The 16,076-nt window shown below is 35.7% G+C and overlaps 1 protein-coding gene across 1 annotated transcript in view; it reads right to left on the minus strand.

Annotated features, from left to right (window-relative positions):
- Nucleotides 1-16,076, minus strand: part of LOC102686884 (cadherin-10-like) — a 46,429-nt gene that overhangs the window by 21,916 nt on the left and 8,437 nt on the right. The window contains exon 2 of the mRNA XM_006634542.3: nucleotides 8,122-8,413. Within this exon, the coding sequence (XP_006634605.2) occupies nucleotides 8,122-8,304 (183 nt within the window). The 5' untranslated portion in view covers nucleotides 8,305-8,413. The remainder of the gene's footprint in view (nucleotides 1-8,121; nucleotides 8,414-16,076) is intronic.

The raw sequence follows: 16,076 nt of genomic DNA on the forward strand, positions 1-16,076 counted from the left end.
CACTCCCTGTATCTGGAGTGAAATGAAACCCAACAATATATGGTATATTGGTATATGGTATAAGGTGAAAGATAACAATTAAATTTAATTAAAGAAATCTTAAAATAAGTCTTCTAAATGCAAGAATATACTGGAAACTCTATCCATCACACTCTCTACATCTTGACAAATGGGGATATATCATCACATCACATTCAATAACTGCTTTTCCAATTCAGGGTCATGGTGACTCAGAGCATATCCCAGAAGGCACTGGGTGCAAGAAGGGATACACCCTGGAATGTATCAGACACCCACACCAGGGCCAGTTTACAGAAGTTTTAACAATTTAAGAATCTACCAGCATGTCTTTGGAAAATGGGAAGAAAAAGGAGCACTCGGGGGAAACCTATGCAAACACAGACCAAACTTCACACAGATAGCACCCCAGGAATTGAACTCAGGGCCCCAATGCTGTGAGGCACCAATGCTAAACACTGCACCTCTGTGCAGTCCTAAGTGGAGATAGAGTTCTTTAAAACTTTCTTTATATATGGGGAAGCAGACTAAACAAGTACTGGATCTTGGTTTCGTTTTTCATTTCTACTTGGTTTTATTGTTAAAACGAGATTCAATGTGTACTTCTGAGTCTAAAGTTAAACCAGAAGCAAGATGTTCATAGTTTCATATAGTAGTTACATTCTTCTCTCTGCAACATTTTTTAGCATATGCACAATTATTTGTGATTTTTAAACTTGTGTCAAAGAAAGAGGGCTAGATAGATCTAATTAGAAAGCTGTCGTGGACAAATTCCAGGTTCAGTTTTCTTTATATTTCTCTACATGAAATCCAGAATGACCAAAATCTAAGTCTGATTATATTTCTCTATAGTCCCATAACAACTACTGGGAACACACCCCCATAGCAATAAATAATCTGAAAATAACCCCTGGAAAATGACAATTTAGAATACTTAACTTGCTTGTCTTTTAGAGGTGGGAGAAAAGCAGAGGAAAAAAAGAGAACATAGAAATGTGTCACAGAAAAGCTCCCAGAGCTGAAATCAGATCCCTGAGCTGTTAGGCAATAATGCTAACCATAATACCACTGCACTGCCCAATTCCACCTCTAGTCTGATGGGTTGAGCAGTTACTTTTGTCCCCTCTTAATTGTCTGTATTGTGAGCTGTTGTTGCAAAATGACCGTTGAATGTCACTATAGAGAGTTCTCCTGTGTGGTGGAGAATCTCATTCTGCCTAGAAAGTCCTTTGGGAACCTTTGTTATGAAAAGCTTTACAAAACATCAAGGTACTATCAGGAAAAGCAGCAACAGCACAGTGAAACGCTTGGGTGATTAAATGATTTGCATTAATTTAAAAACATACCCGTTTTTATAAAGTAAACCTTTTCTGTATTTTTTTTGAAGACATACATTTTTTTTTAATGAGACACAAATGTATCCTCTGATTATGAAAAGAAAATATCTAGAAAATTATTTCTTCAGAGAGACTCATTTGGGAGACTCCTTCACTAGTGTTTGAGATTATTAATTTATTTGACTTATGATTTTTTTCCAACACAATTTGCAGGTTATAATTACCTAGAATTAATCTAATGTATACAGTATATTCTGATACCAAGTTGCACAAATGGATTTAATAATAATAATTCTTTACACTTATGTAGCGCTTTTCTGGACACTCCACTCAGTGTTTTACAGGTAATGGGGACTCCCCTCCACCACCAATGTACAGCATCCACCTGGATGATGCAACAGCACTCAGCCTGCCCTAGTACAGACACCACACACCAGTTGCGAGTGGGGAGGAGAGCAGAGTGATGAAGCTAATTCAGAGATGGGGATTATTAGGGGGCCATGATTGGTAAAGGCTAATGGAAAATTTGACTAGGACTCCGGGGTAACACAGCTTCTCTTTTTGAGAAACACCTTGGGATTTTTAATGACGACAGGGAGTCAGGACCTCGATTTTATGTCTCATTCAAAGGACAGCACCCTTTTACACTATAGTGTCTCTGTCACTGTACTGGGGCAATAGGACCCACACAGGCCGTGGAGTGAGTGCCCCCTACTGGCCCCAGTAACACCTATTCCAGAAGCAACTTTTGTTTTTCCTAGGAGGTCTCCCATCCAGGTACTGACCAGGCTCACACCTGCTGAGCTTCAGTCACTTGCCAGTTGTGAGTTGCAGGGTGATATCGCTTCTAGCAGTTTGGATTTGCTGAAGAAATCTAGGTAAAATACTCAGCTAGAATGTACGGCACCAGTGTCCCCTCTTAGGACATTTAAATTCAGCACCATATAATGAGTCCTTAACTTTAGCCACTGTTTTACACTTCTTACCTATAGTCCTGATACTGTATAGCCATACTGTATATAAATGTTACTTGAATTCAGTGCAATTATGTTGTCTGGGTATTTCTGGCTGACAGCTGAAGTAACAACTCCACTTCTCAGGCAAGAAGAAGTAATTCTTAAAGAATCTTGACGTTATGGACAGAAGCTACTGTTTCGATACAGACCAACTCTAACCACTACTTCCTGTCATGGCAGGCAAAAACAATATTTTTCTTGTTTTCCGGAACGTTCAACAAAAAAGTTCTGTGATGAATGATGCTACACTCACATACAAAGTCTCTATGAAGTTTAATCTCTAATGAAAGGCATACAGTAATTAAAAAATAGGATGTGATTTGCATCCTATCACTGTCCCATTATGTATTGTACTATCCAGATATTACTTGATATGTCTAGTAGGCACTTGTTTGTGTTCTGCTGGGTTTGCTGTTTGTCAGACCTCTATTTCCATACTCCTCTTCACAGTATAAAGCTTCATTCTTGTCTTACTGGCCATTCAGGACAATCATGAATAGATGTCTTTTTTCTTCTCCAGTGAGCATTCACTAATTTACTGATATCACTTGGTACAGTATCTGCAGAGTTTCTAATCTGCAGTCTTCCCACTGGTTTCTACCAATTTCTCAATGATCAGCTGTGCTCCGCTTTTCAAAATCCATTATTTCCCTATAGCCTTCTGCATGAGGAAGCTTGCTTTACTACATATCGTATATGTTCAAGGAGCTAGAAAGAAAAATCCTAGATTATTCTCAGGGACGGACATTTATTCATGGCATGTCACTGTTACACTGCACACCATAATCGGGGAATATTGGATTTCAAAAGACGATATTTAGAACGATATGAACTGTACCACATGAAAGTGTGGAACAAAAGCAGAGATACCTTAATAATTAGATTTTTCATTTGATAAGAGTTGAATGAGAAAAAAAGGTAGTACCTTTTTTTATGTTCAGCATAAAGCTAAAGGCTAATTGGAGTTTTAAATGAAATTCAAAAGGGGTGACCGCAACCAAAGCAACCAAAATCTATCTCACCTGTAATTTAGAATTCTCCAAGATGTCACTTCACAGAGAAAAAAAAAACTACAAAAGAACGCCCCTCTTTCTTGTTCACATCATTCTTTTCCATCACTCCTCTACCCCATCCTACCTTTACAGCTTCCCCTTGGTTAACATTTCTCTCTTATATGGGTGTTCTCATGTCCTCATCGTCCAGTTAGATGGCTGGCCCTCAGCCAAGTGGGTTAAGCCGAGACATTTCATACGTAACTCCTCAATAAACATTCCAAAATGCATTTAAGATGGCATTAAAGAACATGTACAAGAAAAACTTTCAGTTATCAGGTATACATACAATTTCAAAGCAAACATTGGAATGATTATAGATCCAAGCACAGAGCTGTACAACAGAATGTTTCTCAATCAATCATCTATGAATCAGAAATGTAGCTAGTTCGCCTTTGTAGTGGATATCTTATATCCTTTTCCTCATCACTCGTGCACCGTGTAACACAAGGTACAACAGAAGACAAATTGGACAACAAATGCAGCAGGATACAGGAATCTACATCTCAGCACAATCTGTGAGAAACTGCAATCTTTGGATTTTGAGGCAGAGAATGGTGTTGATGACATCAGCAATATTCTGGTCTTTGTTAAGGTTCAAGCTAGACACTTGACAAAGGTATGGCATTATCTGGATGTTAATTTTAACTAACAAGACTGAGTTTGTCAATATCATGCCATAATTTCACATTGCCAACACAAACCCATCACAGAATTGTGGTTTTCTTTTCAAAATGGGTGATGTGTTATTACAGAAAACCTACAAAGGATACAAATGCTGAATCTATGTCTTATCTGTCCTTATCCCCAAATACTGTAAATCATGCTTTAATAGTTCAGAATTATGCTTGTATGTGTTCCTGAAACTGAGGACTTTACATTCAGTCTCCAAAATTGTGTTGTTGACTGCATTTTACAGCATTAGCAGAATACCCACCACAGGAAATACATGAGAAAAATATCTTTATTCTTGGCAAACTTTCCTATGACTACATACAGCAGTTTAGTAAATAATTTTGATATATGTAGTGTCCCTGTAAATCTCTACGCTAATATTAAAGCAGCCATAAGAGATGATGAATATATAGGAGTCATGCAATATTAAATGGCTGCCAAGGTGAGCAACTGCTAATTGGAACATAAAAGAGTCCCCAGGTGTTCATCTCTCCAAGGGGTCCTGTGTTAATTGAAAATTGAGTCATATAATCAAAAGCTCCAGAGATTAAAAACCTAATGGCTGCTGATGTTCACATTCTGACTTTTTTCGGTTTGTGAAAATACATTAAACCGAATACGTAATTAGATGTATGCCTAACTATGAAAGATCCCTGTGAACTATTTTGAATAACTCAGTAAATACAACTGCCTGCATACTTAGGTTCTCAATACTTTCACAGCTGCACCTTTTCACATTAGAAAAAAAAACATTGCAAAGAACGAAATCTTAAATACAAAATTCACATAGAAAAAAAAATCAATTGAAAATAAAGAGTAAAAAAATTAAAAATCAAAATTAAAAATGACAAATAACTATCAAATCCAAAACAACAAACATCCGTAACGTCTATTACAAGGCCTAAAAAAAGCACCACCAAATTAGCCTCAATCGAAATTGAAAACCCCAATGACACCATAGGCCCCATTTATACAGTATTTACTTATGGTAGCAACTGAAATAATGCGGTACCTGGAAATTCTACTGAAACACAAGCTAGTATTTCACATTAAATACATTTTCACAAGGAAATTTGATTAAATTGAGCAGAAGAAAAGATAATTTTCTTCGCAATATAACACAAGGTTATATTTGTGTAGCATTCTGTACCAGTCATTTCTCATCACAGTATTTCCCATTGTTTGAAGTCACAGCTGCAGAAAGGCATTTTTATCCCACACCATGAATCACAAGGACTTCACTTTTCTGAGAGTACTTCATGATTTTGAAGAATGTGATTATATTGTTGCCTTAAAACATGTTGTTTCCAATATAATTTACAATGCACTGTGAAAACATTTATTAACTTTCACATTACCATTTCCATGGTTTACTGTGTGCAATACCAAACTTTTGGACATTCTCTTGTTGTCTTGTTTCAGCAGAGTTTCCTTTAGATGCCTAAATGTTTAAATATTGCTCTACCTGTCCGTAACACTACTCCTCATTGCTGTGATGTCTCTACCTTGACTTTGTATCTACTCTATAAATGTACATTTTGGTTAGCAGTACATTAGCCCATCACACTGTACTGTACACTTCAAAGTAGTGTTTTTATGGCTTCCTTTTATACAGTGAGATTTGAAGTTGAATTTATGTCTATATCAAGTTGATGATATATAGTTACTCATTATGAAACAATTAGCCTTGAACTGACAAGTGACCTATCTTTTTTTTTTTGTTATTTTCCAGTGTCTGTCAGATGCTATTGCTTACATTGTTGCTTTTCTTCTGCACCTGTTTATGTCTGTCTGCACTCCATTATTGTAAACATGAGCTTTTTTTTCCTCAAACAATACAATTCTTTCTGAAGCGCTATAGCAGATTCACGCAATCACTGAATTTGAGCTCCTTGTTTGGAGATTTCCATAGCAACCTCTCTCTTTCAGTCTGTTAACAAAGAATCAGTTGCCCAAATCTACTGTATGAAGAACATACTGAAGTTAATAAATTTCTTCCCAATTTTCATAAACTGCTCTTGTCTGATTTAGTTCAAGTGCCAAAATATATCTTCTGCTTTCTGCTAGAGGGAAGAACATTACAAAACGATCTATTGATAATATACAAACATCTACCTGCATGTGTACCTAAAAAGGTTAAATTGATTTATACTGTATGACTTGTTTTCTGTATTCACAAAAAAAATGTAAATTTGAGTACATGGAGGCCACTAGCAAAATAAGATGACTTGCTTTAATTATGATATTTGAGTGCAGTAAGCTTGCCTGAAGAATCCAACCTGAGGAAATCCTGACCATATTATTCTACGTGTCTTCTTGGCATCTGATATTGCACAGAAGCAATATCAGTGATTTTAAAGTAAAATGTTGTGCTGCTGTTTTCTTGCTCGTTGAGAAAAATTACAATTATTGCATCTTTAGTTTTCAGTAAGTTGAACTTTCAGTAATGTTCATTATGCTTTATATAAACAACCGTTTACTTCAGAAGGGAGCATTCTGAAGTGTTTATTATATATATTTCTCAGACATGTCTGTATCAATTAACCTACAGACAATCTAATAAAATAATTACCGGTTAAGATTAGTATTTTTTAGTTAAGTGTCTTTATGATATCAGTAGAAACTACATTTTCTAGTTTGTATTTGCAGGTGGTCTGTCTCTTAGGTTTGCTGGAAAAATATGTGAGTGTAAAAGCAACTTAAATATCTCAAAAGTGAACTGCAGTTCCTACCCTGGCAGAGGAAGTTAGTATTCAATTATTTGTCTGTGTCTTTTATGTACAGTATGTTCAAAAAATAGCAAAAGTCTCCAGAAAAACTGCTAAACAACTAAAGTGACCCTTTGGAGCTCTTGGCTCTTGGCTCTCTGATCATAATTTTCCTTAAAAAAAAATTGTTTTAGGAAAGCAGAATGCTCACGACACTAACTACATCCTTACATTAGAAGCCACTTTACAAAATTCACTCTTGAAAGTCTTTCATGTAGAAGAATAAGAGACAGCCCAAAGATGAAATGCCTATTTATTCTTAGCGGTGATTTTTGATCTTTGATTTTTTTTTTCATCTTGTGTTCGACAACTTTGTAAGGCTTTTAAGAAACTCTAAAAAGTCAACCAAAACCGACAACAAAGTAGACAATCCCTGTTTAATAAAATGTGGTTGAATTCACATTTCATAGCAGAGTCAAGGGCCAAAGTCAGTGTTGACAAATACAATGCCTTGAAAAATAAAAGCTAATGTGTTAGTTAAACATATTTAATTAGAAACCCCAACACACAGATCTATTTAACAGCTTCACATATGTATTTCTTACCCTTGTCTAAAAAGAGCATTTTTTTCATATTCATGGTTTCATTTAACCATTAATAGTTTGCATATTATATACAGCCTAGTGCTGTGCTTGTTATTATAAAATATACTTTGCCCTAGGTAGCTATGTAGCACACAGCTTACTAAGAGCCTCCAGACATTAAGGACTGGGACATGTTTGATAGCAGCCAAATGGCCTGCAGTGAGTTGGAATGCTTATGAGACAGATTCATCAAATCCAAATGACTGAACCATTCATAACACTGACATTTTCATTTTAATATTGAACTTACTGGAGAGTATTATGATCTATTTTAAATAAACTGTAAATATTCAAAAATAAAACTATGAAAAAATTAAGTTGCTTTAATAGTCTGTTCCTAACATGAAAAGTGCTGCTTCATTTAGGCAATATTAAAATTCTACAGGTATCAGTTGACCTAGGATATAAACTACCCTGAGGGGCAACTATTGGTAGGTGTATTCATATTTTTATTAATAACACAAAACAGAGCCACAGAAAGTCAAAAACATGTAAATTAGAGCACAGTGAAATTGTTTTATCCTTGTGAATTTCCAAAATTCAGTGTTACATGCTACAATGTTTACTCCATGAATGTTTGTTTACCAGACTCAAAAAGGACTTGGCTGCATTATTTAAGTAGTTTGTTTTGTCTGACGAACTCTATAAGCAGAAAGAAAACAACAGCATACCTTGCCAACATATTGATAGTCAGTTCCTGTGTATTCTTCAAGTAAGAAGAATTGATTCCACATCCATCCTCGTTTTGAACGCCTTAGTGCAACCCCGTCCCCTGTAGTCCTTTTAATAAAGACTTTTGCATCACCTAGATGGGACAGGCAAACCCAAAGCACTAAAAATAAGCAAGTTCTCATTGCATCCAGTTTATTAGAATCCAATTTCTATCTAGACACGTCTTCAGTCAAGGAAATTAGTTCAACCATGTAGTCTTCAGTCTGTTTCAACCATCCTTTCCCAGATGACCTGTAACAAAGAATTTTGAAGGTTACAATAACGCAGTGGGTATAATCCAGCAAGTAATCTCATATAAACCTCAATGAAAAATCCAATCTAAAACAGCATTTTTTAAAATCTAAAAACAATTATTTCTTCACTTGTTCACACTCCAGCATCATCTGACAACCCAGAAATTTATCTTTGCTAGTTAATAAATGTAATTCCTTCGATGATAAAACATTGGTTATTTATTGGAGAGTAAAATGCTGTATGTACTGTATGTGTGCTTGGTGGTGTTTTGTATGTGTTCTGACTGTTTAATAAAGTTAGCATTTCAATTCAGGACTGTGAAAACTCAAGGCTGAATATCCTACATCTTGCTTGTCGTATTAAATAGGCTGCTGTACGTAAAAAGGCTTTAATTAAAGGTTAAAAGTTGCTGTGCTTTTTAATAAAAAGGCTTCCATTTCTTTGTGTCTTATAAATCTGTTTAATGTAAGACGGTGAAAATGGAAAAATTGAAATGTATTGATTTCCATCAAGATTGTGTAAGGCTGTAAATACCACGGAATCCCTGAGGGTTCTGTAGCAGTTTCAAATTCTTCAAGTTTGAAACTCAGGTAGCGAATCGTTTTCGGGGATATTTTTCATGTCACTATGGAAGCTAATGTCTTAGCAAATATAGGGCCCTGTTCCCACTGGAGAGGTAGCTCCTTGACCATATTTGTCATGGCCTGGAAGCCATTTTCTTTAGCTCTGTGACCCAGTAATCCCTTGACAGAGTCCTGCAGCAATAAGTCAACTGAATCTAAAGCTGTTATGTTATATCAAATGTCATGAAGCATAGACACTGTTACTGCTACAAAATGTCTTGTTTCTTCTTTATAGTCTTTACAGGACCAGGACTGGGTAGTAAACAAGAATCTGTACAGTACTGAATGTTCAGATCATGTACATCAGGGCCTTAATTTTATTTACCCAGATAATTGAGAGGCATTTAAAACTGAAAATAAGAGGCACTACTTTTCCCAAAATGTCTCCCAAAATGTTTTACGAGCCTGAACTGAGCCTCTTGGCCATGTTGTCAAGTACAAAAGAAAAGCTGGAGGACATCCTCAGATCAATTAGTTACTTAAAACAAAAAGAACTTGATGGGTTGATTGTTAGTACCGTGCTTATGGTCTTGTGATTACTAGGGATTACTCATTTACAAAGCAGAGCATTTTAATAGGGTGACATACTTTGCTCAAAGCTAAAATAATACTTGTAGTAGACTGAGATAATTTGTACCCCAAATCTCCTTCTAATTATAAGTCTAGAATATTTAATCCACTATTTCATACTGTTGCCCCAACATCACTTAGTTTGAGTTTCACAGTACAACATCCCCAGTGTTTAAGGCTTAAATTGCTTGTCATGTACCATTTAGGGTTTCTTTTGCAAGCTTTATGAAAAAGAAGAAAATATTTGGCTCAAGAATGCTAAATTTATATGAAATGAAACAGCTCTGCCTATTTACCCTGCTTAAGATAGTGATGACAAATGTAAAGGAAAATCAATGTTAGATTTAGAGTTTTAGTTCTTCCTAGTGAAAGCAAAAAAGAAAAGATCAATACAATATTTTACCTAAAGAGAAATGTTAAGAATACAATACTTGTTTAACTCTCAAGAATCATTAGCTTATAACACTGATCAAACAGTGTATGAAATGCCTTCGAAACATTTTTGAAAGCACTGTCACATTCACTCTTTAAAATATGCATTACCAAACGTGGTGAGTGAAACAATACTTTGAAATTTGAGATACTAGAAGCTTTTATATTCATTTGGGACAAAGGGACTTCTATGCAAGTGTGGATCTGACAAGCAGAGATGAGGAAAACCTGTGACACAAATGGCAGTAGGAAGAGATAAGCTATGCAACACAGTGAACTCTCCTGTTGCAGACACTGTGATGTGCACTCCCCTATCTACCTTACTGTGTCCCAGGGGTGCAATTAAAAGCAGAAAAGGAGAATGTCAGCTACATGCTTGAGAAAAGGGGACAGGTACAAGTCCTGTTAAAACAAGGCAGGAGTTCCTTAAAGGCAGCTAATGCAAGACAGTGTCATCTACATGCTGTTTTCACAGCCTCCCGCTGCAGCTTGATTGGGATAATGGTTGCATTAATTAGGTGGACCAAAGTCCTGATGGATTCTTCTCTATTAACCTGTTTTTGTAAAATTATCCTGCTCTGACTTCAGCCCATTGGGCATCACATAGACACATCCCTAGCTTTCTCATATAAAAGACTCTGTGCTATTTGTTGGACTATCAAAGCTGGATTTCTGAGCCAATACAACGGTTTTTGAGCTGTACTAGTACATACAAGAACAAAACAACACAGATAATACCAGTCTCTAACCTGTGAAGTGGGTAGGACACCACACTGACACACTCAAAATGAAAAGATGGTTATAAATTCTCCATTACAGGAAAGTCCTGTGGAGTGGAACACTGTTGAGGTATCAGCTACCTGCAGAACTACAATAGTCACTGAGTAAATCTGAACAGAGAACACACTGAATCAACCTCATCCTCCTGGGTTCAGTAGATTGTCAATATTTATTGATCTGGTTGTTTAGGGAAAATAAATGTCTAGACTAAGGAATTGAAGAATACTGTAAAAACACTTTGACTTTTTTTCATTGGATATATACCAATGTTCAGAAATATTGGGAAGAGGTACTTGATGAGGCATAACTGTCACGAAGGGACGAACCGTGGAATGGCAAGAGATCAAAAAAGACCCTATGCGTAGCGGCGAGACGGGGGTTAGCCCGGGCTCAGCTGTTCAGGGAATGCCGTATAGAAACCTATGCCCTCATGTAGCGGATGTGGGGTGACCTGGTACTAGGCGGGTTTCAGGACATCCGAACCTCAAAGCTGAGCCAGTAGCAGAGCAGAAGCAGGAAGTAAATAGGCTACACAACAAGACACACCACAAAGACATGAATAATCACAGGGAACTAGGAACAGGACAGAAGCAGAGCACCCTCTAGGTATACTGGGCGTGACAATAACGATCAGGTTACCCCATCATTTTCAACATCCCTGTATACAGTTGATACATGTACACAGTAAATGTACACACTTTACAAGAAGGATAGACATGCTAACAATTAACTGCCAGACATTTTTCGCGTACACATTTATTGCAGTGCCATTGTTATTTGAGTATTGCTTGTATTGCATTTATTTGTAAGTTATATCAGCACTGTTGCCTGCATGGTTAAATTAATGTTGTGATAGTGCTCTTAGTCATGTCAAGATCATATTTAGCTTGTGCAGACTGATTTTAATATTGATACCCAATACACCATTCATACAAAGTATGCTAGAAATAAGTGCAGAAGTGTACTATAATTGGTGTAGTCAACATGTTAAGACCCAAAATCTAGCTTAATGCAATATACACAAGAGAGAAAACATAGTATGAAATAGGATCCTGCTAAGCAATAGGGGAAGCAGGTATATTCAGAAGCTTTGATTTAAAAGTTGAAATCTATATTTGACAACAGTCAATGGTCCAATTATTTGCCCCTTGTCAGAGAATTATGATAGACGGTATGTAGAACATTATTGCTCTTCCTTAAAAAACACTAAGTATTGTATAAGTTAATGTACCTTGTATTTTAGGGCCAAAATAAAAAGAACACTTATCAATGGTAAAGCTGTTTCTTATACACAATGGTCTTTGTTTTGAAAGCTCATCCTCTGAGAAACAACAAAGGTGACTCTAAAGAGCCTTTATGTTATATAATGTGTATTTTAATAGATTATACAAACACGTTCTGTTGCACATGTGTATTATAATTGTTGCTGTTCTTGTTGGTGTAGTATTAGGAATCCTGTTTAGGGGTTCATGTAGCAGTGATTACATTGCGTGAGTTAGATGTTCAATTCCAATCCAGATATATTTTATATCTCTCCAGAAATCACAAAAAAAAACACAAGGAAATCACTGCACTGTGAACTGTGATCTCTTATTCAATTTAATAGAAGCTGTTTCAATATATTACTGGAGTGTTGGTAATGTTTACAGTAGTACAGCCTCATAACATGGTGCACTGTATGGCAGACTTAATCCCTCTTACACTCAGAAGTCATTATCTGGGACTGCAATTTTGTAAGCTGTACGTGAAAGTTAATCTTCACAGCAGGAGCTAATGGATTCAATTTTTTTCCCTGAATGGAGCAGCTATTTTCACTGCTACATTTAATAGTAGTAAGCATTGTTTATTGTAGATGGATCACCTTGATTATGTAATTGGAAGGAAATAATGAGATCTACAGTAGAAAAATGCCTCTAAAGTGATCCCATTTAGGTATTATTTTGTTTTTAGACAAGTAATTCATAACATATATGCAGCAAAGGACTGAACTATACAGTCCAGGAAATCTAACAAATGTGCTGCCACTTCTATAACCCCCTTACAATAAACGATCTCCCCCTCCACTACATTTTAGGAAAGGTACAATTTTAATGAAACTCCATGTCATGAATTCCAGGCATTCTCCTCAAAGTCTTGTTAAACCACGAGTCAACCAAGTCATGCCTATACTGTATGTGATTTTATTTAAGGAAATGCCTTTCCTCCTCGTCACATTTTGTTGGTTTTGTATTCTTTGTCTCAATTCAAAGAACTTTCCTCTGGACATGACAATTAAAACCAACTTTATAGATGGCAGACAACAATTTCAGCAGGAATCTTGAGAGTCAGCCACTTCCTTGTTCTACAGTTCCTTTTACTGGGTGCAATTCCATTGATATGCTAATTTTATATGTCTAGCCAAGTCATACTAAAGTGAGTCCACTGCTGTTCTACAGAATTACAACTTCTTTCCACATTAAAATGAGCACACCAACACATAATTAAGGTGTCCACGTTTCAATCAGTAGTTCCACACCTGTGGAGTAAATATCAGTTATCAGCGTGAGCATCTTCCGATTCTTTTTGACGATTAAACATAAGCTATCAGATACAGTTGTGAGAAAGCTCTGTATTAATGTACAGAATTGAGAGAACAAAATATATTTTAATCAGAGTAGGGTTGTTTTGTTAACATATAATAAGGAGACAGTCAAAATAGGAGGTATATTTCAAAGGTAGAGTAGCATTTAATACAGAATTCTAGAAATATTAATGAAAAGGTCACTTGTAGGGAAAGATTTTTCAACACGGAATTGGTATTAAACACTAAGTCAGACTAAAACTCAATTAATTAAAATCAGACAGAAGAACAATGAGCTTGAAATTGGTTATTATATTTCAGTAAGATCAACTGGGTCTCTCATGCCATAATGTGCTCTTTCTGATTTTTTTTCCTCCAAACTATAATTTTAATTCATTTGGTGCCTATCTAGGTTTACTATACAATTAGAGAGATACAACATTGGATTAGTATAATGTCAGGAGGTTAGACAAGGGACTTTGCTCTGAAAGTATAATTGTATGAAATAAAAATATCACCCCCAACCTCAAATATAATCCATTCATGTATTTATCTGGTGTTCTCTCTGGTGTTCTTTTGCAAAAAAAAAACATATTTCCACAATGATGCCCAACTGATAGCCACTGCAAGTCAACAATGACACACGCAAATCTAATAGTCACACAGTACTAAATAACTCATGGGCCTAAAAGGTATTAAGAATTTAAAATATTACCCTTTTAAAAGCCTGAGGAGAACACGTATTTTCCACATCAACAAATGCGAACATCAGGTTTGGATTCCTTAGAAAGCAACATCAAATAATAAAAACTAAAAAACATGCACATGTACCTTCTGCTATCTATGGGCCATACACATACAGTACACACTTATTCTGTTTTTATGGAAACAGGGTTGCAATATAATTAATACATGGAATTATGTAATTGTCCAAAGCAGTCAGTCAACATTTCGTTAAAACATGAATCCAACGACACCATTTACTTCTTAGGTTCAACGTGATTTAATTACAAGCAGTCACATTATAGTTACGCTATTTATAGTTATTAATTTCATTCAATGCACCTCAAATCCCATTTGTTAAACGAGTACAGTCTTGGACTCTTTGATGTTTAGGTATACAAAATCTGTGTGTCTGTAGCACAACTGTGTATTGAGCAATCTGCAATGTCGATTATAAAGCTGTTGGGGAAGAATATACATATTCCCAACCAGCAGGTGATAATCATATGTTATTTTTAATATGCAAATTAAATAAAGATTTGTATTAATTATTTGCAAGAATAAATGGCTCTGTAACACAGAAAATGTCAAACTTGAGATATCTTCAAGAACTTGAATTCTTTAGAACATAAGAATTGTAACAAATGAGAGTCCAGCCAGATTGTCTATCTCACTTACTAGCTAAAACATAATTGATTCAAGAAATTCAGTCAACAGTTGTTTAATGGAAGCCACCACCATAACCCATGAGTATAACAGTGCCTGTGGTCCTCAATTTAAAATCCTGCCTTCTACAGATTTTTACGATTGCCTCAAATCCTATTACCATATACAGTAGTTGATCCTATAGTTTTAATTCTTGATTCTACAACCTCATAATACAAATAAGACTTATTTGTCTCAAAATACCTGGTTCTGTTTTGCCACTGGTTTTCTGGGTGGGTGTTACAGAGTAATTTTCAAGGCAATGGATATTACCCATGACTTGAGTGACTGCTAGAAGAGCTTTGTTAACAGTCTGTTAACAGTCAAAGCATCTGTTGTTTCCTTAAGTGCAATTCATGGAATATCATTGGTCCCTGGAGGTTTATCAAACTTATGTTACTCTGATTCCTGTACTACATCTTGATTTTTTATATCTCAGACTATTCAATAAACAAATTGTCTTTTTCAACCGGGGGCATGTTTCCGATTAGCGTTCTTGGTAAACACCTTAGTGAAAAATTCATTTAATACATAAGCCATTTCCCTTTCATTATTCTAAAGAGTCCCATCATTATCTCTGAACCACTTTACTTCATTTTAATGTTCTTTTGCTGCTGTGATATAGAAAAAACATCCTTTATTATTTATTTTAGCCTCCGTTTCAATATTCTTTTCTATCTCTCTCTTGGGCTTTCTAATATCCTTTTGTTACCTGTGTTTGCAATTCAATTTACTCTTTTTTAAACAGGTTTCTTTACTTTTTTAATCACTTAAGTGCTTCCTTTTTCTTTGTGTTTTCAATGTAGTATTAAACCACTTGGAAAACTGGTCTCTAGCCTTTGATTTATAAACTCTATTTAATCTTTTCTGCTTTTAAACGTTGCCATCCACTCTCTATTGATTCCATATCTGTCCTAGGCCATTTCACTTAAATGCTTGTCTCCATTCTTCACAAGTCAGTTTTCCCAAAATTGTAAGCCTTTTTTCCAGACTATGCAAGTATTTCGTAATGCATATGAGAGGTCATTTTAATTGCATGTGCATTAGAAAGTCAAGTTTTCTGTCCGCCCTTTTCAACTCTGTTTATGCAAAAATGAAATATTAGCAATAATGATTTTCCATGAGTGCAGACCTGACCGATTTTATTTACAGATTCATTCATTATTCATTCATTATCTGAACCTCATAAGCAAACATGGTTTGGTCTGGAAAGACATAACAGAAAATGGACCAGGTAAATGTGGTTACTAAAAACGTTACATTCTTT

This window comes from Lepisosteus oculatus, chromosome 6 (genome assembly GCF_040954835.1).
Source record: "Lepisosteus oculatus isolate fLepOcu1 chromosome 6, fLepOcu1.hap2, whole genome shotgun sequence".
In the NCBI taxonomy this organism is placed as follows: domain Eukaryota; kingdom Metazoa; phylum Chordata; class Actinopteri; order Semionotiformes; family Lepisosteidae; genus Lepisosteus; species Lepisosteus oculatus.